The following is a 27,586-nucleotide window of genomic DNA, read 5'->3' as shown; positions in this document are numbered from 1 at the left end:
AAAGAGCATCCTGAGTCTGATTACTGATACCACCACATCAATGACAGTGTCTAATTTAAAGACAGTGTTGGTTAACAGCCCAAGCCCTTCTCACTTGGGCTGGCTCACCTGCCACTTCTATAAGAGTCAGACTTGTAATACAGAACAATTTCCAACTTTAAATCAGGTTCTGGACCCCTCTCCAGCAGGCTCAAAACCCCTCTACCCAATGGAAAGCTTGGTAGTTGGAAAGCTTGGTTTTGGAAGACAGAAAATCAGATTTTCAAGTACTGTACGTAGTACAGTAACTGGAAAGAATCACCATCTAAAGTCCTGTCCTTCACACCAATAAAGAAAAAAATAGCAGTGATTTTGCAAAGACGAAGCCTTTTGATGATTGTATCATTCACAGAAGATTTGATTTGGATCTTGGAAAAGGTCCACAAATCCTCTCACTCCCCCCACAGCCATTATATGGATGGCACAGCAGTCTCCAGTTCACTGGGGAGAGGATTAGAACCACTGCAAGCTTCCCTGTGAAGCAAACTGTTTCTCATGCATAGCTTCTCAAGTTAATAGCAGTTCAGAGGCAAGACATACACAACTGTCAGTACACAGGGTGTGTTCCACAAAGTTACATTTAGGTGCTGGGGTTCTGCCCAGTACTTGACACAGTATTTGTCTGGCTGGCTATCTCAGAGCTTGCATTGTGCTACTGGTTTCCTGAGCCTCCCTATCTTGTGCATTGTTGCTGGATTACCAGAAAAATCTCTAACACACTTTTTTTGGATTGTAGAATCAAATCAAAGCCTTCCTTTGCATATCATGTACTAGGAAGGTATGTGTAGTAGTTTCTACACTAACTACAAATTATTTTAAGCAAGAGATTCCATTTCTAAAACCAATTAAATTTCTTAAAAGCATTCAAAATAGACTAAACAAATTTCTTGACAAGCACAAATAGAAACAACCTCACTTCTCTCCCCACACTTACAGTCACAACTGTCTTACCCCCAAGCACCTTCTTTTCACATTCATCATCCAAACTGTTAGCTTCCACAGGTCTTTCAAAACCCACGTGCGTCTGGTGTAAGCATTTTTCAAAGAAAAGTCCTTGCTCAACATTTTCTCTGGTGGGAAGATGCAGGCTGGTAAAAACTTTCTGCCTCTCCTCCATTTTCTGGAAAGCCTTGTCTACACATGTTAAATTCGTGCTCACTTCTTTGATCAGTAACACCAGATCAGCCTGAGCATTTAATCGAGCTTCCATTTCTTCTCTTACTCGCTGGATTTCCTCAAGCACAGCTCTTATATCCAAGTGACTGGACTTCACCTCTGCTTTGAGATCTTCTTTCACCTGTTGCTGACTCCTCTGCAATGCTAACACTGTTCTGATTTCCTTCTGAGATGTTTCCACATCATGCTTTAGTGCCTTCTGCCCAGCCTGCATTGCCTCCTGGCTAGCTTTCACTTCTGCCAACAGAGCAGCGATGCACTCCATCCCGATCCCACGGGAGTCCCAGGACCTCTTCCAGTGTCACAGCTTCCACACTGTCAGGGACATCAGTGAGCCAGTATCAGATTTCCCCTGATGTCAAGCCAGCTAGGACACAGCCCTTGGGATGGTATCCTACCACAATTTACAGCACCCTGCAGTGAAGGCACTTGGTGAAAGTCTCGTACAAGGTGAGCCAAAGGCACTACATAAAAGACTTCAACAAGCAGGGCTGTAGTCAGAGCGCCTTCTCAGAACTCAGCCAGAGCACTAATCAGTTTAATTGGCAGATTATGCCACGCCTGAATTTTTTAAAATCTTTTGCTGACATCACTGTACGTGGGACGTCACCCCAAAAGCCACTCCCAACAGTCATTTGATCTATGCATCAAAGTATGCCTGGGCATCAGTAACCAGGTTTGCTGCAACGCAGCCAAACACTCTGCGAGAACGCACTGGCCCTTCCTGTATGACACAAAGGCTCAAAGGAAGCCTGAATCGCCTGCAGGGGCTGAAAGCCAAACAGTTCAACAGTGTGCAGTAATTTCAATTGTGTATTCAACAAGGTGATTATGCACCTGTCCTGCTAATGTGAGGTTCAGGTGTGTATCTGTGGACACGTTTGATAATGCCCCACTCTCTCTGAGTGCTCTCCTTATTCACACAGCAACAAACACCCTTCTGGCAATCTCTGGAAGAACACAGTTCCTGAGGAAACCCTCTAATCCACAAACAATAAAGGCTTATCACAGCAATATGGGGAAAATGACTAATGAGATATTTTTGCCATGTAAAGGAGACCAAGCCTTTTGGCTACCAGGTCAAGTGCTAACTTTTCTCTGGAAAAGCTAAGGCTTCTTATTTTTAAGCACAAACCTCTTAATAGGTCTAGGCTCCATGTGAAAACAGGCAGATTAATGGCACCAGGCTGTTAGCTGTTGTGTTATACAGCACTTTAATTACACAGTCACTGCATTCAATTTGGAAAAAATGACCAATACCATATAGATCTTGGTCAACAGAAGGTGTCAGTCTCTGCTTTCAAAGAGGTGAGCAAGTACTCAGCACAACACCCAGCAGAACAAGGACTCAGAACACACAACCTGGAACTCAGGAGAACTTATACACCACACCTTTGGCCCTGTCATGACTCCAGGATGCTTTGAGAGGCAGTGATGATCCCAGAGCAGAAACCCATGCTATCCATCAATAACTGCAATAACTCCCCTCAGCATTGTTTTGGGCTGGGAAGCACCACTATGAATGCCAATAGCCCATGCATGCAAGATTCAGGATTTCCAAAACACCACAGTGCTGCTGGGCAAAAGGCCAATCTGGGGACTCCTGCCTTCAGTGAAAGTTTACTGCTGGTTTGCCAGTGCTCCTCCTACACTAGTCCAGGCACACTAATGGGACCAGGAAGGTATCAGAGATGCACCCTCCGGACACAGCACCTCATGCCTTGCAGGGATTCCCCAACTCTTTTGCTATCACATCCCCTGATAAACACAAAGTCAATGCTAGAGGTTTTTTCCAAGTCACTGTATCACCAGCCAGAAGGCCACACATGGACTTTCTGATGCAATTTCCCATCACAGCTACAGGCCACAAGTATAGTTTCCTCCCCTTTTGGCTCCTTGCACGATTCCTAGCTGAATAGTTATCCCAAGAGTTCCTAAGCATTATTATTCACAGAGGCACCACTAAAGACTAGCACATGGGCTGCAGAAGCCCAAACTGAAGTCTGAATCCAGCTAACATGTTAGACAAAAGATTTAGGTAGGTGAAGAGAGCCAGATAAGAGCAGCAGCAGTACTTCTGCATCCCTTGACCATCAGTTGCAGTAATTCAGCTAGGCAGTGTAAGTTTTCATTCCACTCTTCACTGTACCTTAGCAGTTCCTAAAAATCTCACTTGGTGAACCATTTGCAAAGACCTTGTCAGACAGCAAAATCCACCTGAAAATACTTCCACTGGTTCTGTTGTGATAAAGCTGGAAAACAGGTGAAAGGGAGGGTATTGCCAGACTCATGCATGTAACCTCCAAGATCTAAATCTTCCTAGAAACTTTAGGCAGCTAACATGAATCCTGTGTTTATAATAAGATAAATAGCTCAAGTGCCATCCTGCATAATTTCACTTTCTGAGGATTTTAAAGGTATGGTTACACAAAGAGCAATTCCATGAAGCAGTGATTTCAGCTGAGTTAACAAAAAAACAAAACCAAAAGACCTAAACCCAACCAAAATGCACCATAAAAATGTTAGGGGATTAAAAAAAAGTCTCCAACTGATACTCCTAGGTCCCTCTGCAGTGGAACAGGTTCCTGTAGATACTGACTTAGATTCTACAACTTATTGATGTTGTAGAATCTTAACTACAACATCAATAAGAGCTTGAAGGAAGCCTTTTTCTACATAAGCTACATTGAAAGCCTGGCTGACAAAGCTCAGGTGACTAAACTAGGTGCAGTAATTGTCATTTCTGTCCAACATCATCAAATCCAAAAGCTGCAGCCTCCTTTCTACAAGTGTGCACACCCACCGTAGTTGCCAAGTGTTCTCTGCTATAGTGTAATACACTGAAGAAAACCTGTCCTTGGAAGCTGCACTCTTGATCTATATGAACGCATTAATTCCACCCAGAATGCAGTCAATGTGTTTGGTACCTTCCTCACTCAAACTAAGATGGGCTGACTGATCATAAGCAATCTTTGTCAATTTGTAAAGATCACCCTCTTGACACAGATTTCAAACACATTTCCTTTTCTTTCTCCACTCTGGAAGACACTCTTTAAAACCTTACCTACAATTAAATTTATAGGTTAATATTACAAAGCAAATCTAAGTCCACAGAAGCTGCTGATACTCTGAATTTTACAACCCGTCTCTCAACAGGAATACTTGATAGCCAACAACAGATGGAGAACATTCTACCAATGCCCAAGTTTCAGAACCTAGAATTCACTGTCTCAGAATTACCCATTTCACCTGCTGCACATCAGCTTCTGCTCCAGTGAAGATGTCTCTATCCTTGATGTATCTTAAGTGTTTTAACAGTTTTTCCTGTTTAGGAAAAAAATTCCTGATTTCATAGAGTAACATGGATCAACCACTGTTGAGGATTTCCTCTCAACTGTACATTAAGAATTAGGGCAGAACAAAAAAGGACTTACTTTACTTAAATAAAATCTGCTCTTTTTTGTATGAGATATGTTTGAGGGTTTTTTTGGGGGTGTCTTTTGTTTTGTTTTCAAGGTATTTCTTTCACATTACAGACAAAAATCTTTTAGACAACTGGCAACCAGCAAACACAAAGCATCTGTATTTCTACAGCTCTAATTATGCCTTCCCCCCATTACAATGTGTAGAAGTTATGTGAGCAATGCAACAGGAAGACTGATTTGCCATTTAATCTCATGGCTGTAATTTTAAAGTTTGCCTTGTGACAAGCTATGCCCATTAGGAGAGGACAACTTAAGAACACCCATGCAAATAAGGAAGCCGCTGGGTTTAATCTGCAGCGGTACATACATTACATTTGAGAGGACCTGGAAATTCAGCTAGCTGTAAATTACCACCTTAAATTCTTCCAAAACTCCTGCTCTGGGCTATAATGTAAGCCAGGTCAGACAAATACACAGGGATATCAGTCACAAAACTAAATTAATGGTGTCTGCAGACAGCCTGGCAGGGCTGGACTTGGATGGAAGTCTTCAAACCCCCCCCCAGACCCTCCACAGCTTGGTCAGCTGTAATTTTTGCCTGCATCCATCTTGGCAAGTGATGAACACACACCTTCCTCCTGTGCCTCTCACAGTCCAGGCTGGTGATTGTACAAACACAGACTCCTGAAGAAGTGATGCTTTGTTTCTAAGCTCTGCCTCAGGCCTGTCTGTATAAGCTGGTGCAGACAGTCCCAACTTGCTGTGTTCACACTTCAAGCATGCCAGTCAGGAGCCAGTTCTAGTTTGCAGCAAAGAGACTTCATTCTTCAGAGTTGTACCTGGATCGTCTGCTCAACTGAAACGCTTAAGATGCTGTACCTCAAAAGCTTCTTTATCTGTGGTCTTGCCTCAAAGCAAATGGGTGACGAGAAACAGCACTTTCTTGCATCTCCTCCTGCATCAACTTGATGTGAAGCCCAAGAAGACAACTAAAATGCTTTCCTAAAGCAGTACAGCAGCTCTCCCTTTCCTCTACTCTTACTGTAACCTCTTGAGTTTCCCTTCTTTAATGTCTAGTACTAGTCCATGTCCAGGAACACCAGCTTATTTCAGCTGTCATCAAATCCGTTTCAAGTTGTTCTGAAGAAACCAATCAACCACCACAGAGGCTTTTAAGGAAGATGCAAGAACTGAACAAAATTTAACTGCAGGTAGAAAAACATGACCTAGATGCTTCAACTGACTCAGCAGGACTAATACACACAGCAGAAATCTCTCTGCCTTTTTTTTTTTTAAGGGGTACAAAGGTTCTTCAGCATGTATTTTTTAAATGCTGTACAGCCTGGAGGGAGAGTGCAGAGGCATCACATATTATCCCAGGCATCCAGTTTGAAGTACTGTTCCTGAAGTCTGTCTGTCCTTACCCACTGACTTTATTACAGCACTGACTTGTAGCCTCAGTGCAAAATTTTAAAACCATCCCTTTTCATTCCTCATTTCCAGCCAGAACTGGGTATTACCTTTATACACACAGTAATGAAAAGGAAAGGGAAATCTCAGAACTATTTATGTTCTTCTAAAATCTCACTGTGGTTCCCATCACATCTTTTACTTTATGTACCACAGGTGTGTTTTACAGAAACACTAGTTGGGCTTTGAACACCTACTATACAAAATGATTTTGCCTCCACATTGACAGTGTATTTTGTCAAGTTAGCAGGACTGGTAATATGTAGAACTGAATTAAGTCTTCATGGCTCAGCTAGTTAGAGCATGGTTTTAATGATAGGGTTGTGGGTTCAATCCCTCTATGGCCATTCACTTGGGAGCTGCACTCAATGACCCTTGTGGGTCCTTTCCACCTCAGAATATTCTGCATGATTATGTGTGATCTAGCTAGTAAAAAGCAAGCACAAATATAAGTCACATGTCTACTACAAAGACAAAAACATTAATAAGCTCACCATACATTCAGAGATGACCACAAACAAAACAAACAAATTTGGAATGCAATGCAATTCACAGAAAACAACTCTAACATTCACCAGATAGGCTACCAGTGCATCAGGGTCATCCTGGTTATTTTCCAAACAACCACAGGTGATATTGATTCTTGATTTTTTTTTTTTTTTTTAGCTTGTTTTGAACTAGGACAAAGCCTAACACACGTTAATTACCCATACAGCGCTACATACCACTGTCTGGAGGGAAAAAAAAGGCAGATGGCAGAACTAGTTTATTGTACTAGAAAGTCTAGAGCATGGGTATTTTTATTTGAGACGGACTGACCATATCTACATTAATAAAACTACCTCATCCACCTTAAAAAACCCCCACTGTCATCCATTTTTAATGAAAAAGATGACAACAAGATGGAAAGTAATTGCATGAGGATACTACAGTGCACTGATGCTTTGGCCAATGAGGACTGAATTAAAGACTAAACTACATCTCAATGTATTATCCTCAGTTTAGGTATCTGAACTCTGCTACATCAGTTCATCATATACATTGCAAGCAACCTTAAATCTTTGAATTTCCTAACTTTAAAATATACAATATACTGGAAGCTATATTTATTTTACATAAGGGGTTTATGTTTCAGTAAGTTTCTAGTTCAGGTATTTCTCTGATTAGGCAAAGAAGTATGTGAAGCAGTTCTCCTTTTTCTTATAGTTGTAGCTGTGCCTTGCCATCCATGAAGTACACAACTTCCCAAAAAACAAGCCCAAGCATGGAGTAATGTTGAAGACAGGTGTCTCTCCCTTCTGCTCCTATTTCCTCTGAGTCTGTTCTCTCCCTAATTCCTGTACAAAAAGTTGCTCCTTACTGTCTGGTGCCCTCTACTGCTTCATTGCAAGTACAGGATATGTCACATTTTTGCCCTTAATTCTGCAGCCTCTGTCCACAAAATTAGGACCCAGAGTTATTGGGGACAGAGGTCTCACCATGATTAGTTCATACTGTTGGCAAACTTTCCCAGATCCAATGAACTGTCCCCCCAGCACAAATCCTGATCCCTTTGTTTCTCCATATCCTCCCTGGATACACTCAGAGAGTGTGTGTGTTACAGACATGTGTAGGAAACCCTCACACAAGACCTGAGAGCAGAAGGATGCCAATAAAGACCCTTTCCTGTTGGAGCCTTTGTGAAGATCCCAGCCCTTACAGATTACCATGGGTGAAATGGCTGAAACACAGCCAGAAAGGAGGAAGCCTTTTAAGCTGCAACACTTGAATGTATTCCTTCCTTAACACTACAGTCCACCCCACCTTGCTCAACATCAAGAATACAAGGCTGGAAAAAGCCTCCTGAAACCATTTACATCACTCCTTGCTGAAGCAAGGGAAACAGTACCTAGACACAAAAGCCATTTCACCAGACTGCTCAATTGTTTTACCTCAAAAAGTTTTTTACTGCTCAAAAGTTTTACCTCAAGTGTTATCACAAAGAAGGTGAGACTTGCTGCATTTTTTTCATTGTATGTTTTCTTCAATATGAAACCCAACCTGATTTCACATATATGAAATCACTGACTTGAGTTTTTCTTCATGCCACATTTCACACAGATACTAAAACTAGCTGAGTTTCCTCTACTGCTCTCACACATGCAGAGCAGTCTCCTATGTTCTGGAAAGTCAGATGTGAGAACAGCTTAATTGTTTTTCAACTATTTAACATGCTTCCTTCTGAAAGAGCTGGCAAGCATTCTAAGTTATGCTAGGGATAAACAAAGTGACTGGGAGAGATACTGTTACTTACAAATCCAAGTAAGAGAAGTTAGACTTAATTTTTTGCATCATAAATTAAATCTGTATCTACATACAAAACTTGGCTTCAACAACCCAAGAAAGGACTAGCAAGAACTCCAAACAGGACTCTGATAGCATATACAATTAATATTTTAAATTTGCCAACTGCTTGCTGCTGATGTACTACTATAGAGGTCTACTGTTGCAGTAAAGGCAAAGAAAACCAACAAACCAATCAAACCGGAACAAATTTGGAATTTCGACTGAATCACTGAACTTCAATTTGTCAGTTGTGCCTGCTTCTAATTAAACAAGGTAATTCTTTCTTGACAACCAACACACTAGCTAAAAGAACACATATTAGCTCAGACTAGTGTTAGATTCAAGAACTTGATTTTTTTTTTCCTCAGCTACTCAAAATCCTTCAGAGAAGAGCATATGTAAGGCTTAGTAATTTGCAAAGAATCATAATCTTCCCTTGAAAACAACTGTACAAAGAAAAATACATTTTTGACCACAAGACTAGTACATTAAATATGCAACATTTTCCCTTGTGCAGTATCTGCAGCTATCTTCGATAGAGAGGGCAGAATGGCTTTTAGTTTGAACTCAGAAGCTATTTATCTAATCACACTAGTGTGAGCTGATATTATATGACTCTAACAAATGTCACTGACTTAACTATGGCACTGAAATCCTGCCTAAAGGATATTATGGAAGAAAAAGTAGGGCAGACAGTGGGAATTTAGAGAGCCTCCAAAGCCTTGCCTGCATTATTGCCTTTGTACCGAAAGTGTTCCTGAAGCTGAAACACATCTTCCTGTGTTCATGAAACCCTACAGCCATTTGAAAGCAAATTCAGATTAAAAATCAAATTTTCTAATAATGTTCTTTAAAAAGCAAGGTGACAGCATTTCTAAGCATGTAGGAAGCACTATAATCAGGGCTAAGTTATCCAATATAATCATATTTTATCTACCAAAAGATCACTAAGAAGTTAAATTGAAACATTTTCTGCAAAAAATTGATGGCCACAGTTTGCAATATCAAGTTACAAAACTAACAGTTAGCATCCAAAATCTCTTTTTTGGTACATACAGATTCACTTTGTAAGAGAAGTCACAAATTTCTGAGTATAAAATAGAGTGCAACCCAATTCAGAGACAAAGCTAGTAGATTAATTTATTCCAAAGATTAAAAAAAATAATAATTCTGTGATGATATAGGCATGATTAAGCTTATAGGCTGGAAATGAACTAAGAAAATTAAAGTTTACAGTAACTGATCAAATTCCCAAATCCCTTCAAGAATCAGTCCTGGCACTCTTAGGGGTTATGCATAAAACGCTGATGCAGTGGTTTCAACATTGTTCACTATGGCATCAATCAGTGACTTTGTTCCAATCATTATCTTGGTTTTAACCACAGCCCAAAATGGTAACCCAGCAGGCTGCTCCTTCCCAGCTGCATTGACTTCATTTGACTTGAAGTTCAGGTTCAGTCCCAGATTAGTGTTTTCCCATGACCAAAAAATAACCAAGCAATTACGTTACAAGAAGCATTAACTTGTACCATCATTTCCACACAACAGGGCAGAGACATACCATTACCCTCTTGGCAGATGGGTACCTTGGCATGACAAGATCACAGGGAAGTTGCAATAAACTTTTCTGTGCCTAAGTAAAGTGTTATCTATTCCTACATTGTTTCAAAGCACAATTAAGACTCTGAGTTACTCTAGATCAGTACTGATTTTCTAAAGCACTAAAAATATTTCTTGCATGTGATCACCTCCACTGGGCTTGGTCACACAAGTGAAAGTTGTTTTTCTAATCTGAAGTTTAAGCACTTGTGCTTTTCATCCTTTTGATTACATATATCAGAACAATTAACATTAAGTCCCTGAAGAATAAAAGAAAATTTAAACTATCAAAATTAAACTCACAACTTTAGGAAAATTTAAGGAGACAGCAGCATAGCATGTTTTAAGGAACACCAGTGTAGATGAACATGTGTCTAAAACTAAACTTGAAATGGTACTTTAAAACTGCCCTAGCAGTGGAAAACCATTTGCTGGTCAACAGAATAGAGCAGCATCTCAATAAGAGCACTTCAGTTGCTGCTGGTTAAAATCATTCATGTGAACTCAATCTTCCATGCTTCACTGCAAGTTCAAGACAGAAAATAGCACATCTCAAGTGCCTCATACCAGCTCTAAGTGCTGCTGGAAATCCACATTTTCAAAAGACACACTAAATGTGCTTATATAGATCTTGGCAGTCACCACATCAAGGACCTATTTGCGTTTTTCCTGTCATGTTAAGCAGTTTTCCTGCTATTAAACAGCAAAGATATCTCCCCAGGGATGTGCCTGGGACATTGCACACCATTGTTTCAGGAACGGCCTAAGTGCAACATTTCGGAGCCTATTTGAAAACATCTTGCCAAGCTGAAAACAAAACAGGGAACAGGGAAGCATCCAGCACTTTCATCAGCTAAATATATGTCTCCACCCTTTGAGAGGCACAAAGTCCTTCTGCTGCTTGCTGAGCAGTTAAGGGACTTCTCTTTCCAGCCACTCCTAACCAAGCTGCACAATTGAACACCATTTTGGCAAATGTTGCCTGACAGCTACCAGCGCTTCCATCAAGGAGGGACTGCTTGTCCTGCTGCCTGTGGAGACCAAGCAGTTCCTGTGGAGAAGGTTTAAAACATTCAACATACCATTCCTAACACTTTAGGTACCCCTGAGTCTCTTCTGTGCAAGCAAGCAAACTACAAAGATGGCAGACATTTTGGCTGAACCGGATGGTGGGCTGGGAGGAGGGAGGGAGGGAAACAGGACAACAGAAATCTTCTTGAGGAGCTGACACCTCAGGTAAGTGTGGTGTTCACTGGGGCGTACCCCTAACTTATCACAAGGACCAAAATCCATATGTGAGTTAATCCTCAAGAAAAATCTCCAAATATGAGCACCTTTACTTATGCCACTAACAAAGGCAGCAAGAAAAATATTCACTGCATATTAGACATACATCTTGCTCTCTTTTACCTTATATCCTGAGGTCCCTCCTGAAATACAGAAATACAGGTTTAATAGGGTTATGCTACTCATTTCATATCAGGACCTTTTATCTTTTTAACTGGCAAAATGTCTTAACTTGATAAGTGAGTTAAGCAGGTGGAAAATTGTACAGTAATATTTGTGGAAATAAGCAAGCCTTGTAATATTTGTTACACAACATAGCCATGTTTAAGGCTAAGAAAAGTAAATTTTTTCTAGTCTTCTGTTTTCTTTGGAGTGCAATAATTGCAACTGGCTTTCCAAGAAAGTTCACTTATCCTTTTGCAGAAAACATTTACAATAATCCTGGTTTATGACTTAAAATAGCTGACAAGGCTTTGCGCAAAGTCTATTCATGCAATAAATACAAACATAACATTTTTAATAACTTAGATGCTTCTGATATAAGCAGTATCTGAAAGTCTAAAATTATTCTTACAGAAGTTAACCAATAAATGACTACCATTTGTAATATTGTGACTTTTCTACTGAAGGACTGCTAGCTCTTTTTCAGGAAAGGATGAGCTTTCATTAAAAGAATTTCAGCACAGATGTTCCCAGCCGTTCTATTTCCTGCCTAACTAGAAGTATTTCCATAACATCACATACAAACTGTTTACACAAGGATCCTGAGGAAGATCTTTTACTTGCTATAAGTGTACAAGCAGCACACTATCATGACAAAAAGTAGCAAATATAAATTTAACCAGGAGCTGAACACAGGACCCCAGGTTATTTAATGCCCTAGCTATAATAACTACACATCAGTAAAGATGATACCAATGAAAGGTTCGTATATAGCAACTGTAAAGAAACATCATGTGCAGACAGAACTCAGGTTATTTAAGGTGAGTTATTTCCACATTTGAGTATCTGGACAGCTAAACTAAATGGGATGCTGGTTTTTGGGAGTGTTTTTACACTATTTTAAGATGTAAGTAACACTGCCAATACATTCATTTTTCAGCAAATCAAATGGTATTTTGTTGTCCCTGTAAGAGACAGAACAGAACCAATACTCTGTGACCTGTTGGTGGACATGGTTAGAAAGGTGCTGGTGATAGTGCTAACATTTTTAGTTGTTTACAGGAGCAACACTATTCCAGCTGGACTGCCTGACCAGGGCAGCCTTCACAGATTTTTTTTCTAAAAGACAAGCCAGGAGAGATAGGGTCTGCTTGCAAATAATTTTCCAAATAAGTTAGGTTTTGGCATGATATTGGACGAAACAGTCAAGAGCTGTTTGGAACACCACAACTTCCCTAAAGTCATCAAATCCATCGCCTTTGGACCCAGGTTATTCCTATGCATTGCAATACTGACAGATTACAAATTTTTTAAATAAGAAAAACTAGCAATGCTGCTTCACTATGTGATACCAAGTTAACAGCAAATCTCTATAAACAGAAATTGCGATTTCTTGCCATTCATGGCAGTAAGAGTGGTAACTGTGGTCCTAATCTACACATTACTTAACATAAAATGAAATTAACTAGAAATGGAAGAAATTCTACATCAGTTTTCAGTGCCAGCAAAGAAAGAAGGGTAACACAAGACAATGAGACAATTGGCTGACCCTCAAAAGGTTGCATTCTACCACTCAAATGTCATGGTATGCTCCTCAAAAGAAAGCTATTGCTGTATGTTTTAGGAAATTCAGATTAGAAGAGCTGAATAAGTAGTAATACTTCATTTGTCTGAATACTGCAAGCCATTTCTACTATGATAACAGATTCATCTGCACAAGCTGCAAAACTAGAAGAGGCAGATTTAGAAGTATAAGCCTCATTTTAGCACACTGGAAATCCCCTGAAGTAATTTAAAAGCTATTCAAGTTTTTAAGTGTAAGTGTAGCTGCCTGTCATTTTCCAACCCGAACCTACTTTACAGCAATAGAACTTGCAGCCAGACCCTTTTCACCTATTAGATATGTCAAGTGGGAAAAAATGCACACTTAGAATATGCATTGGCACTAGTAGAGATTATTTGTTTTATCTTTTATACTTGCTCTCCAATTTACTCCAACAATTTACTCTCCAATTTTCTTTTATGAGGTTGTGCTTGAAGCAACAATTCTATTTATTTCATATTGGCAAATACCTGGGGCATCCTTCACATATAATTAATCTATTTAAGTGAAGGAATGACAAAATCCAACATCACTTGCTACAGTAGAACACAAGTTGCTATGCATCTGTTTTTCAGTAGCATACCAGTTGTTCTTTTTCAGATTTTTTGAGGCAAAGATCCCCATTTCAATTCTTTTTCACATTTTATTAAATAGATGCACAGGTTAAATGTTAACATCACATGTAAGTTACTCTGTTTTGACTCTGGCACGTTTTTTGCTGGGTTGGGGAATTTCTTTTGTTGCTTGGGGGACAGGATTTTGGATGAGCTTGGCAGATCCTTTCAGCTACTGAGGCTACCTTTGAAATTACTAGCGCTATCTTTATTTTATAGCTATTGTAAACACATCTATTGAATGAGACTTGCATGAAGTACAAACTGTACTTACAAACCCTGAAACACATAGCTGTGACACTTGAAAATAAAAATCTCCATACAGTTTTCATGTACCCGCCTACTCGAAGCTATGACCTACTAAGACTGAAATCAGGCACATCAGGCAGGTCATTTAGTATGCAGTCTTGAATAGATTAAGTCAGGAGCAGAATGTCATTGACTTAAACAGGAACATGATTAAATTTAAAATCCCCCATGACAAATGGTTTCCAGCTATTCAACTTCTCTTGCTCAGAACAGATGAGCTGGCTTTACTTCTGGACTATTTTTTTCCTCGGTGGGTGACACAAATATTTAACGTACTTGTCCTGTATAAAATTTCTCCAACAGTCTTCTGGATTTAGAATACTTAGCAGGATTCAGTGTGTTGGTATCTTTCTGTGGTGCTGTATTAAACTGTAGTGTCAGACACTTAACCAGTACTTCACTTATTCTTCAGGGGGATGGGGAAAAAAGTGATATGAACAGTTAAGCAACCCACAGCATCTCAAGCTTTTAGAATCCTTTTTTAAGAACCCTACTTTGCAACACACAGAATTTTATAGCTCCCAATGTGATCAGAGAACATCTTTGGGAAGAAGTCATTGAAAAAGGATGTCAGCTCTCCAAGTAAACACATTTATGATGTTTTCTTGTTATTAGCCAGGGAGCTTTTAAAACTGGTATTGCTGAAATGACATGTTTAGTAAGCCGTCACCAGCAAGACACGAGCTCCAAGTACAGTTTGCTTAAGGGAAGGAAAGAAAGTGGAAAAGCAGCAAAAGAGACTGGATGAAAACATTTTGAGAAAAAACAATCTAGAAACATTGAAAAATTTTCAACAAAAAGCACAACAGCTTTGACCTCCTTTTGCAAAGCTAGTTTCTTGTCTATACTTTTCTCTTTATACAAGAGAAAACATAAGCAATTTAAAACTACTATTTTGAATCATTCATAAGAGAATGTCTTTCTCTCACAGTTTATACAGAACTGATGATCTACACAGAGATGATGATTTACTCTGTCACACCACTGAAGCATGAAGAACATAAGAGCACTTTAGTCACTCTGGTAAAAATCCTAAATGGCTCAATAAAGGAAGAAAATATAATATTTCATCACTGAAAGACAGTGGTTCCCACTCTCCTCTGCCATGTTTATGCAGTTCTGAAGTGTTTAGATTTTTGCAGCTACTTGCAACAAGTAAGTTTCATAAGTCACAGGATGGGAAAATAAATTATTTCCTTAAGGTACCAGGATTCTATTTTGCTGAAGTGGGCACTCATTACATGCAGCTAACAATTCAGGTGTAGTATACTTCCAGTTGCTGAGAAAATTGATACTTCGATGTCTGCCTGCATTTAAGGAGAGACAAGAAACTTCTGGATATCTTGACCTTGAAGCAGTGCAGAGCACTGTCGTGGAAGACAGACACAAGGCAACAAGCTGAAACACCTTAAAAACTTTTAAATATTACATTACATTTCACCTGAATTTATTCCCTTCCTATGGGAAAAACATCTGATTTTATTCGGCTTTCCCTGCATGGTTATGCTGCAACATATCTGAATTACTCTAGGTACTTGGATACCTCCACATGATTGACAATACAAGTAGAGCAAAGATATCCAGCCCAAGGATCCATTTAATGCTAAAGTGCAATGACTAACCTAGAATAACTTAACACCTTAACAACCTTCTGTCCCCCCATGCTCCATGTGAAAAAATTTCATCAAGCTGCTGCAAACTACCCTTGAGTCAGACTGAAAACCCAAGAACAAGTTCCATCCTCTTCCTCCCAAAAGTGATTACATTCTAACCTCACCAAGTCACTGCACTGCAATTGTCAAGCACAATATGAAAACAGAATAATCCAACCTGACCCGTGCTCTAGACGACTTTAAAATTCTACACTTCAACCATTGCTGTAAGGATCTCAAGGGTGGTCTATAGTAATAAAGGCAGTCAATCTGTGCTGTGATCAAAGGGAGCAAAGAATGAAATTCATGATAATGCTTCTTAGAAGTGCAATCTACATAAAAACTGGAACTCAGTGTTGTTTACATAACACTCATACATATTCATGTTCCTAGATGGACCCTGAAATTCTTTCTGGCAGTTACCCCTTCCCTTATTTATTGACCCACTCTCTACTGCTTATTGCGCCTACTGCTCATGTGACCTTGGAAAGAAGCCACATGTCTTTTAATTAAATTAATCCACTACAAGAAAAGACAGTCATATTGGTGCTGCAAAACTAAATATGGCTCCTCCTGGCATTGAGCAACAGAAAATAACCTTTTTTAATGCTTGTGATATACACAGTCATTGCCTCATGTACTGTTGCTGAGTTTTATGAACCTGAAATAATCACTAACAAGCTTTGATGCATTCTGCTGCTTCAAAACACACAGTATTATCTATACATACTTGCATTCTACACTACAGACTATGACCTGGTTTCCATATGCCCTACTTTTTTGGTATACTCAGCTCTAGCTAACCACTGGTCATCTTTCTGCTAACATACTAAATTCCTATAAGACACAAGGACAGCAAAGCAGAAGGGGAAAAGCAGGCAAAAACCTCTGAGGCTTCAGTGCTGTGCTATTAGTCTGTACATACTGTACATAGAGAAAACACACAAAAGGTCTATTCAGCACTTCTTATTTAATGTAGCGCTGCTCAACTAGAACACAGGGCTTGCAATCTATTTTACATGTTCTATTTCACAGAGACCTTCAGGTAGGTTTTGTTTTCACATCCACTCAAAATAAATGAAACCAAAAGCTGATTCTTATAATTGTAAAATTCTCTTGATGCATGCACTGGCATTTACTTTCCAAAATCACATAAATTTCAGTAGCACTTAATGAACATTTGGAAGACTGAACATTATCTCCCCTTATCTTCTCCTTTAGGATTTTTGGTCCTGGAGTATGTGTTATGTAGAAATTTCACATTTTTTATAGAGCTGTATGCACAAAGACACCTTTTACATAAGAGTTTTTGGCATCAAGGTATTTAAATCTTAGTTTAAAGCCAACACAAGTAACCAGCAAACAGAAGCCTATATTGTACAGTTGGCCTGTATTATGTTCATAAATGCATTTATCATCCCAGAAGAATTTTGAAGCTGTATTTACTTTGGCAAGGATAAGAAATGACAAGGCAAATGGTTTAAGCTGCCGTATGGAAAGACAGGACAGTAAGGAAAGCTGACTGGTAGCACTCAACTCCAAGAAAATAAAAGCAAAAAGGCTGGTATTCAAGTGAGAGAGGAAATTCTTGAAGAGCTTCTGCAAAACTAGCTTATGTAGCTGCTTGCTCCCCTCTGAGTAAAATGAAAGAAAATCGTAAATAGTACAGTGGAGAAAAATACTTATGTAAGATGCTCTCGGGTATCTCTAGATGTCACATAGCTCAGCTCAAACAAAAAAACAACTTCCACCCCTCATCCCCAAAATGACACACAAATGTCGTGGAATAAAGCCCACCTTCCATAAACTTGCTTTATTTGCTTCACCTGACACTGAAAATAAAAATCAGGTCAGACGCAGCTGAGAATTTTGTAATATTTTTTTGGTTTTGTGTTCTCTGTGTCTGTGTGTGTGTATGAATTAAACACACACACTTGTCTTCAGTGTCTCAAAACGTTGTACCTTTTAGGTTTGTCTCGAAAGAAAAGGCACAAAAGTTTGTTTGTTCCATTTGCAAGTAAGATGTATTTAGCACAACTGTGATAACAGGTATCTACAGGTAAGTATTCAAATATTTCCCACAGACAGAAAGCCACACTATAACAGCCTGTATTCATTCCACTTCCCTCCCTGCCTTCCCCCCTTGCACCCTATCAAGATACAGAAAAGACAGTGTTCTCAGCAGATAACCATTAAAATTTTTAGATAAATATTTAATACCACAGACTTCCTGATACTATTTTTGGATTTGTGCAAGGAAAAAGCAAATCCCAATGTGCATTTCACAAACAGAATAACTATCTTCCAAACAAGCAGCTCAGCACACATGCAGAAACTTAGAATATGAAACTACTTTGCTTGAAACTCAGACTTCTGTCTGAAATTCAAAAACTTTCATGACCAGTACAGTTCTTACTTGCTAAAAATAAGATGCTGTTAAAGTAAACAAGATACTCACTCAATGCATGCTCTAATTGTCATATTAAAAATACACAAACCTGTATGAAATATCACAGTGCTTTTCTTGTAGCCAGAAGGCAGACGAATGTTTCGAAGCAATCCCTTGGCTGTCAGCCTTATGCGCATGTTGGATAAGGAAAATTTCGGGGACCATAACATGTCTTCAGTGCAGTTGGAAGACAAACAAGCAAGAAATAGCCTCCATGTACTGTCACATATTATGTTTTTAAATCACTACTGGCAGAAGTGAGCAATTCTTCCTAAAGAAAACAGGCTTGAAGAAATAATCAGGTCTTCATTCCTTTGCTGGTTCTCCTTATGCACAGACAAGCAAAAAATCAGTAAAAGCAGATATCCACAATGTAAATGCTGCTGGCAGCTTCTCCTCACCAGATGTTCTGAAAACAAAGCTCGTCCTCAGAATAAAACCGACTTAGTGATTTCGAAAACCAACAGCCTCTGAATTGCATCACAGTACCGATGCTCAATCTGCTATGGGACTCCGTGGGCTGGGAACTGGAAAAGGAGAAATGGGAGGAGGAGGATGAGGAGGGAGGAGGAGGAAGTGGGTGGTCTCACCAGCTGAATATATCATCCGGCAATGTCACAGTCCATGTAATTTTTCTTTGAAAACTGTAAGGAACCTTATTTGAATATTCCTAGAGGCATAGCTCAGCTTCACTCTCCAAAAATCTTCTCAGGGTGCACTTTTTAAAACTGCTTCTTTCAATTAAATGTTATGTCCACATTTAAAGTACTAAGAAATCCAAAGACACATCTATTCTCTAAGAACAATTCAGTATTTGAGAGCTGCTTAAGGGAAATTCTGCTTAGCTTGGCAGCTCAACACTGCAGATGCTTCCATTTACCATCAGAGAAGGACTCAGGCATTAATTCACATTAAAACAGTTCTCTCCCAGCTGGAGAGAACTGTTTTAAAGGCACCCAAACACTGAGGCAAATAAGCAGTGTTGGAAGAATTCTTACAAAATAGATGTACTTCCCATATTTGATTAGCCCTCATATAAAAAGTTTCCTCTTACTATTTAACAAGCTGAAAAGTTTTGCATATCCTTTGCTGAAGTCCACTGCCACTAGCAAAAATTAAATTAAAAAAATTTTATAAAGTAAATGAGCAACTGTTTTACATATTAGAAAAAGTCACATTTTTTACCTGTGACCATGACTCGACATACATGCACTGGCCACCTTCCTGTGCAAGAAGAAACATTTGACTACTTTTCCTGAGGTCAGCACCTGCCTTACCATGCAGCTGCTGCAGCAGGGACCACCCAAGAACTCTTAGCCAGTGTTGGAGACAAGACAGTGGCAGCTCATACTTCTTTGGCGTTGTTTGAAGAGCTGGCCTCCACAGACTTTGTCACTCTTTAGAGACAACAAAATTAGGTACTTTTCCATTGATTCTGCACTCCTGCCATTTCAGCAAACCCCAGCCAATGTTCTCTAACATCTATTCCTTTGAACAGTTTTTCCACTTCCAGAAAAAACTACCTCAACTTAGTCTGAAGCAGGTATAAGCCAAATTAATATCACAGTGACAGGTCTCATTCCAGTAGTGCCTTACCTCTCTTTTCTTTACCTCCACAAATCTAACTTTCATATTGTAATTGCATGTCTTACTTGCTCAAGATGCACTTTAAATTCATAGAGCTTATTTTCCACATCAGCTAGAACTAAAAATAGCATGTTGTTGCTGTATCTGGGTATCTCTGAGATCACACAGAGCCCGGTGCAGTGACAGTGAAGCAGATGCTCACTGTATGTAGAGCAGAAAAGCTGCAGCACAGCACTGAGACAGCCCCACCAAGGCAACCTCCACAGCAAACTGCAGCAAACTGCGTGAGAATACACCAGCATGTTTGCAAAGCAGGTACCAAAATATTTATTTCCCAGTACACTGATGAAACACCAACTCTGAAATACTATAATACATCTTCAGTCCACACAAAACCATTCAAAATAAGTACAAAGACAGTAAATTAGGTTTTTTGTTTGGTTCCCAGGGCAGCCTCTGCACACAGCAGGGCATGCATGTCATTACTGTTGTAAAACCTCATCTATTCCTTCTAGTCTGAAAAGTTTTGGCATAAGCAATGTGTGTTCATCTAGCTTTCCAACAGCCTGCAGTTCCAGACTCTTTGCTAATCCAATGCTATTATCAAAGACATTGCCCCTTTCTGGGCTGCATTATTATGATGCTTGAAAACCACACTGAGCAGTAAACCAGAAGGCTTGTTACAGCACAGTTCAGTAGATTTGTGCACTCACACATGCACAGTTTCATTAGCACATCTCATCAAATATTAGATCATTATTGTCAAATCCTTTCTTAATTAAGGCATTTTGAGATTTTTACTGGGCATACAGCCAGTCTTCAAACATCACTTATTAGCCAGCCACACCAAGTTTTACCCTTTTGCCAGGGCACCCCCGGAAGAACTCCATTTTATTTCCCTCCTGTTCCCACATTCCTCCAAGGGAGAAGCTGCCCTATGTAGTAAATATTTTCTCACCTTCCCAATCTGATGCTCTCAAAAAGATGGAAACAATCCAATCAGGCTAAAAAAAAAAAAAACCCAAACCACTGTAAAGTAACAAAACACATCCAAAAAACAACCCACCACTTCTCCCCATCCTTGCATCAGTGCTTAGCAGAAAGGTAAAGAACTCCTCATTGGCTGTAGAACCAGAGAAGATGGAACACCCCACAGAAACCTCCTAGGAATAGGAGCTAGAACAAAGAATCTCTACAGGAAAAACATGATGTAATGAACCAGTTTGGAAACTGCAGAAGGAATGAATCACCATACAAAATATGAGCAGACTAAAGCTCTATATGAACATCAAAATCCTTTTAGGAAAGGCCAAAACTACTTTTACCAAGATACACAAATAATACTTTTATTCCCCCTTCTTTCCTGCTCTTTGGTAGGGTGAAAATAGACCACGAAGAAACAGATACATCATATTACGTGTAAAACCTTTCTAATCTGTCAAAAATGCCTTTCTAGCCTCTAGAGTTTTAATTGTATGAAACACCAGAAACCTGAAACAAGCCTATGTTATTCAGAAGCAGACCTGACAGCACGAATAAAGAGCAATGGATGCATGTCTCATCTAGTGCCATCTAGTACCCAGTGCTCTGACAGCAGCCAGCAAGAGCATTGCCCATGCCAGTCTGAACAGCTCCCAGGCAAGACTCATTTTGCAGAGAGGTTCCTCCAGTAATCTTTCCAGAGCTCAGCGTCACACCACAGAATAGCCCCACTGTGGTGGCCATGCATGTGCTAGCATGGTTTCCTTGGCTCAGGAAAACAGCACCTTCCACTCCTGTCTGCACTCCCACGACAGTCATCTAGGGCCTCGTGCTGCCAGACTACAAAGCCAGGGCGTAATCCACGGGATCTTAACAGTGCACGCCAGGAGCTTGCACTGTCTACATTTCATGCATAACATGAGGATCACAGACAGGTCTTTCTTGACATTAGAGAAGGGTGATAGAAAACAGCACCAGAAAAGAGCAGAATAAAATAGGAAGTAATACGCACAGGACAAAAGGACAAGACAGACTTTATTACTAGTATCTTACTGCTGGCTTCCCTCGGACTCCAAGGGCAGAACTTGTGATTAACATGGACAAAGGGGCTCTATTCTGTTAAGACTGTGTAATTCAGTCTGGGTTGCTAAATGCATCAGTACCTGATGACACCATCAGATTGATGGAGGGGCCAGACCTATTTTAACCCTAGCAGATTTAGTATATCTGCCACTCCTGGGAACATTAGCAATATGAAAAAAATGGAGCAAAGTGCACTGGCATGTATAGGGTCTCAATTCAGCTTCATGAGGCCAAATCCACAGTGTCTGCATTTCTGCTGTCCTTTTCCCTCTCTCCTCATCCAACAACGTCTAAAAATGCCACTGTAACACAGTTAAGTGTCTCACTGTATAAAGGTCTGAATCAGGAGCTAGATATTTAGATCCAAGTAGTCCATGTAAAGGACACTTGGCTCCATGTCACAAGACAGCAAGAGCAGTGCAGAGCAGATGGATTTTACTGGCCGGGTATACTTCAGGAAGAACTGAAGGGTAATTGCTTATGCAAAGAGAGATGCAAAAAGCTGGAACCTGCCAAGAGCCAAAGGGTCATCTGTGTCCTCATTTTTATTTCTGGAAAATGACTGCTCCCACTCCACTTTCCTGTGATCTCCTTGCTCTAGCCAGTGCTCCACTTTGAAAAGCTAATCGTCCTGTAGGCAACAGTACCTGCTGCCACAATGAATGCAAACTGCAGCTTCACAACTAATTTTAAGCTCAAATCCTCTCCTGAAGAAAAAAGGAAACATCTTCCTTCCTCAGAGCAGGAACTAAAATCCTAAATAATTAATGTTTCTTCTTTCTGTACACAGAACCTTTTAATCATTATAAATTCAGCAGCCTGTCAAACTGAAGGGGATGCTGCAGTAGATTCCCAGGTAAATTGATACAGGAATCAGGCTGATCTGTGTCTCTGACATGCAACAGTGGTATTTAAATTATCTTCACTCTTTTATAATTGAGAATAGCCACAAAACACTACAAGAATAATTTCATTTTTAACTTCTGATTTAAGGGAAGTACACTTGCAGGATGTCCCTTTCAAAACAGCATTTTGGTTAGACTTCCTCAGTCAAAATCCTACAGAGCTACTACTCTACAACACTGTACAATATCACTAATGTTACAGTAAAATGCCCTAAAATTGGAAGCTTCAATGATCTGGCCAGATGCGAAAAAAACCCGCAACCACCTCTTTGCTGCCATTCAGAAACAGGGTAGGTGTATGCTTAAGTTCTTGTGAGTTCAAACCTCAAGCAACAGAGCAAAGATAAATGCTTAAACTAGACCCACAGCCTACAGATCTATTATTTATTTACACAAGACTGATTTATATTCCCCATGCACATGCATTTCATCCATGGCCTCACAACAATACCCAGAGGGCCTCCAAGAAAGAGCAATATTGTAAATAAAGTCAATTTGGCAAGTATATGCCCTAAGACATGACAGTGGTTTATCTGGAGAGCACAAAGCACATTCAAGATAACTCACTGTCTTTTACCTACCTGTGTGGGCTTTGTACACTCTCCCTTACCCCAGACATGCAGAAAAAAAAGGTAGATGTACAAGTTGTTTAACCATCTTTGACACAAGGCCATGTTTCCCATTTCTGTGACAGCTCAATAATCTTTCAAGTATTATGTCCACTTAAGCCCCTAAGAGGGTCCAACGAAACTCCAGCTCCCAACATGGGAATTTTCTCTATCACTTGGACTGAGCTGATGCAGTCTGGAGATAGTATCGACATCCCTTTCAGCTGCTCTCTCTACTCACAAAGAGGCTGGCCTATCCAATATTTAGACAAGTGTGAGAAAACCAAAGCTCTGTGCTCTCTCCTCTGTGTGGCTTGTTATTGTGAAACATCAAAATAAATAACAGGGAAGGGAACCAGACATTCCTCCCCACAACAGAATAAATACCACAGAAATAAACTACAAACATTCCTGCTGTAGAAAGCCTGCATACTTCTGCATCACCACTATTTTGGAGTATGGATGTGTGGAGCTGGAGAGCAAGGTTCTCACAGAAGTTTGGAACCAAATAATAACAAAGAACTCTGAAATATCTAACCTTTAATCCAGAACACAGGTCCTTACTTAAAAGCATTAACAGAAGAAACAGACCTTGTAGTGTGAAAACCATTTTGGTTGGGCTACAAAAGGCCTTCAGAATGATCGTCTGTCACGATAGCAAAACTGATAAAACTCCTACCAAGTCCTCATTGCTGGAATTTTAAATAAAATCCCAACATTTTCAGTCCATCAATCTGACAAACTGCCCACACAGTACTACTACCACTGGAATTAGATGGCTCATATGTTACTCCATAGCAAGCCTTGAGGTTTAGGAATTCCTTGTTTTTTTGTAAAAATTTCTGTTGAAGGCACAGGGAACAGTGCTGACTGTTAGCACAGAACAACAGACAACCTTCCCAAATGGTTAACTTTCAGAAGATCAAATCTGAGAAGAACACAAGGAACATGAATGCAAATACACTGATAGATTTAGCTGAAGGGACTAAATCTGGAATACATTAAGACTGTGTTGTCAGGTACCTCTGGGTTTTTTGCACCCTATTGCCTATTCTAACAAACATACTCCATCAGGAAAACACCATTTGTCTAAATAAAAACAATCAAACCAAAAAAACCCGACTCAAAATAGATTACTTCAGAATTTGGAGTGGCATTCTCTGACTATCAAAACCAGCCATTCCATTTTGAAGACTTCTGGAGCATTCTAGTTCTCACCCAAGAAATTAAATCCTTAGATCCAATTGCTGTACTATACCATATTTAGTAACAGAGTAAAAATCTGGACAAGAAGACAACAGCTATTGTGCTTCAAAGATTATTTCAGGTTTATAGATATTCCCTTAACTCTTCAAAATAAATATATGTCCCAAAAGAATACAATTATTAAGAAATTCCAATTCATACATTTAGATTATATGCATTTATTTATATAGAAATGGCAAAACAAATGCCAGCGTTCATAGCTAGCTCACATGCAGTAGCTACTCTTAGTTTTGCTGTCTGTTTATAAGAGCATTAGCCTGAAGGTATTCTAAGGTTAGATCACAAGACAATTGAGTCATTCAGATAGCCCTCATAGTTCACATGAATGAAAAAATACATCTAAAAATAGACTAAAGCTTTTTATTGCAGCTAGAAAGGCAACAAAATCATCCAGCCACAGTAAAATATCTGTAAAAAGAAGTTTAAGCCTGATGTCTGCTGCTTTTCAAGGGATATAGTGAAAATATTAATTTACGTTGTTCAACTCCCAGAATTTCCAGTGTGTAAAACATTAACTGTATTAAATGAATACAGAATCTAATCTTGTACTAATCTGGTCACCCCAAAACATAGAAAACTGTTCCAAGTTCTTCTGCAGGATTTCCTGGGTTTTCTTTTGAGACAGGGACAGAGACAGAAAAACTGATGAACTCAACTTACTTACAAATCTGAAGCTCTTAACACCAGAGACTGAGAATCCAGTCTATCCAAAACATCTATATGGAAATTTTCAGTTAGAGCTAGTCTGAAGTCCCACTTCTGCAATGTGGAACACCTACACCTCTTGGCTGTCAGAGCATGTACGTTCACATATATCATATCAAGGCCTTTCCAAGTCTCCAAGCAGCACCACTGACTGCACAGATTCTTCTACGCTTGCAAAAACTCTTACAAGCAAATACCCACTCCCCAGTCAATAACAAAACCCTAAATATCTTCTAATCAGATACAAAAGGAGAAACAGTTTCCTAATGAGTTACTTGAGCAGGTATCCCTCTACAGCTGGGGTAATTTGCCATCCATTGCTGAATGCCACAGTCAACTGCAGACCTAAGTATTTGGCACTCAGAACAGTGCAAATGACATCTCAGATTAGTCTTCCCAATTTTTAACAAAAATACACATTTTGACACTGTATAACATATAATTTTAAAATATTAAGTCTTGTTTGTTGTTGACAAAGCACAATCAGAGTGTGATAAACATCAATCCTTGTTTTTCCGACCTGGAAAGTAAAAGTATTTTGAGAGTAACCTATTCTATCAAAGAATCTACAACATAAGAACTGTTTCCTCTCAAGTTTCAACAGGAATGACTAAGAGCATGAAAGAAAGGGCTGTAAACTGAACCTTAAAGTACGCCTGCAACTTTTGTCTGAACAAGAGTACTTTGTTAGCAAAATCATCTTATCCCAGTAAAAGGGTTTGAGTGAAGAGTCAGACCCCACCGATAACAACCTGTTACAAGGGATAACTTCTCAGACTGTTTTTTATATTATTCTATATTTATGCATTATTCTTCCATTTGAGCTTGATCCGCACTATTACTCACTTTTCCAATAAACCCCCTGACTTAATTTCTTCCCTCTCTCAGTGTTCTATTTTCTCACAAAGGGTTGAACTAAAACAAACATCCTTTATTTAAGAGAGAGTAAGAAAACAGAACACCATGGTGGATCATGTACCATTTTTTGATAAAGCTGCTTTGGTTTTCATGGCTTCTACAGCCTTTAGTAACCAATTCTATGGTGCATACTCCATCACAGTGCTAAAACATACAACATAAATCACAATGTTCATATTGAATAACACTTTACAGGTGTATCCATCAGTTGTCCTTGCTGTTGTCCTGACAGTCTTATGCTGCACATATAAGTCTAACTTGTTATCCATAATACACCACAGATCCCTTTCAGGGCCATGGAAAAACAGGATAAGCCAAATATTCACATGCTTTATTCCCAAAGTGATTGCTTTACCTTTGGAACTACCAAACAGGATATTTGCTTTTGCTTGGCTTACGTGGGTTCAGAGATTACTGTGTTGTAACTTAATGTTTGGCCAGTAACAGAGACCTGAGATGTGAATACCCACTGCACCCACACACACTGCACTGTAATATACTACAGAGGGATTAGACACAGCCAGCTCCTTCTACAGGGAAGCTGAAGTAAAAAGGAAACAGCACTTACTTTATGCATTTTTAGAGGCAGTTCTGCATACAGTTCAAAATTCCATCTCATAAGAGGGAACATTTTTATTCATATTTCCATTAAGACATTAGAGTGAGTGCACATTACCATCTTTACTTGAAATTAGCAAGTTAAGAAGTATAATAAAACATTCCCAAGAACGTAATTCTGCCTTAGCTTTAAAGCCAGTGCTGAAGAAATATACCATAGAACTTGTAGAATTTATATGATGCACTGAACATCACCCATGAAAAATACAGAATTCAGAAAAAGCCTTGGGAATGTTTTAACACAAACAAGAAACAAACACCTGCAAACAGGCAAGTCTGTCCAGTTCTACAGGCACACTAACAGTATGCTGTGGCTTGCTTCATCAAGCAGATTCTGGCTGTGCATCACTGCTGTAAATGAATGGAAAATGGAGAAACAGAACCAAGAGAACAGAAGTGTATCTAGAAAAACCTGCTATTTTTTCATCCTTGAAGAAACGTGAAAGGCAGCATGAGCAACTGAGCTAGACACTTAATTAATACCTTAATATCAGATTTCTGATAGTAGGAGTTAAAATATTAACTCTTAATTAAGAGTTAATAAATTACCAGAGTTCTGCTGTAACAAATTAGTCCTGGGCACATGGATGAGAAATAGAAGTGGGGTTGGAACTTCTGACTGGATAAGGCTTAAAACTGTAGACTTAACTATGGCACTGAAATAAAACAACAAAAGCTTTATACTAGCTGCAGTCATTAGAACAAAGCTTCACTATAATATCAAAGCCAAAAGAAAAAGAAAAAAAGATAGTGGGCCTTTTTCTACATGGTACTGGCTGGCATTATTTCAGTTTATTTCAAAAAA

At 39.3% G+C, this 27,586-nt stretch overlaps 1 protein-coding gene across 4 annotated transcripts in view; it reads right to left on the bottom strand.

Moving 5' to 3' along the window:
- Nucleotides 1–27,586, bottom strand: part of MTUS1 (microtubule associated scaffold protein 1) — a 116,634-nt gene that overhangs the window by 30,621 nt on the left and 58,427 nt on the right. The window contains exon 1 of one of the 4 annotated variants that reach the window (XM_009100663.4): nt 18,160–18,637. The exons of 2 other annotated variants lie outside the window; for them this stretch is intronic. In XM_009100663.4, coding sequence (XP_009098911.1) covers nt 18,160–18,280 — 121 coding nt within the window. In that variant the 5' untranslated portion in view covers nt 18,281–18,637. Of the gene's footprint in view, nt 1–990; nt 1,754–18,159; nt 18,638–27,586 lie in introns of those variants that run through there. One more of the 4 variants, XM_009100643.4, reaches the window with a different exon arrangement.

This window comes from Serinus canaria, chromosome 4 (genome assembly GCF_022539315.1).
Source record: "Serinus canaria isolate serCan28SL12 chromosome 4, serCan2020, whole genome shotgun sequence".
NCBI classification, from domain to species: domain Eukaryota; kingdom Metazoa; phylum Chordata; class Aves; order Passeriformes; family Fringillidae; genus Serinus; species Serinus canaria.
This window is presented reverse-complemented; position numbering and strand designations above follow the sequence as displayed.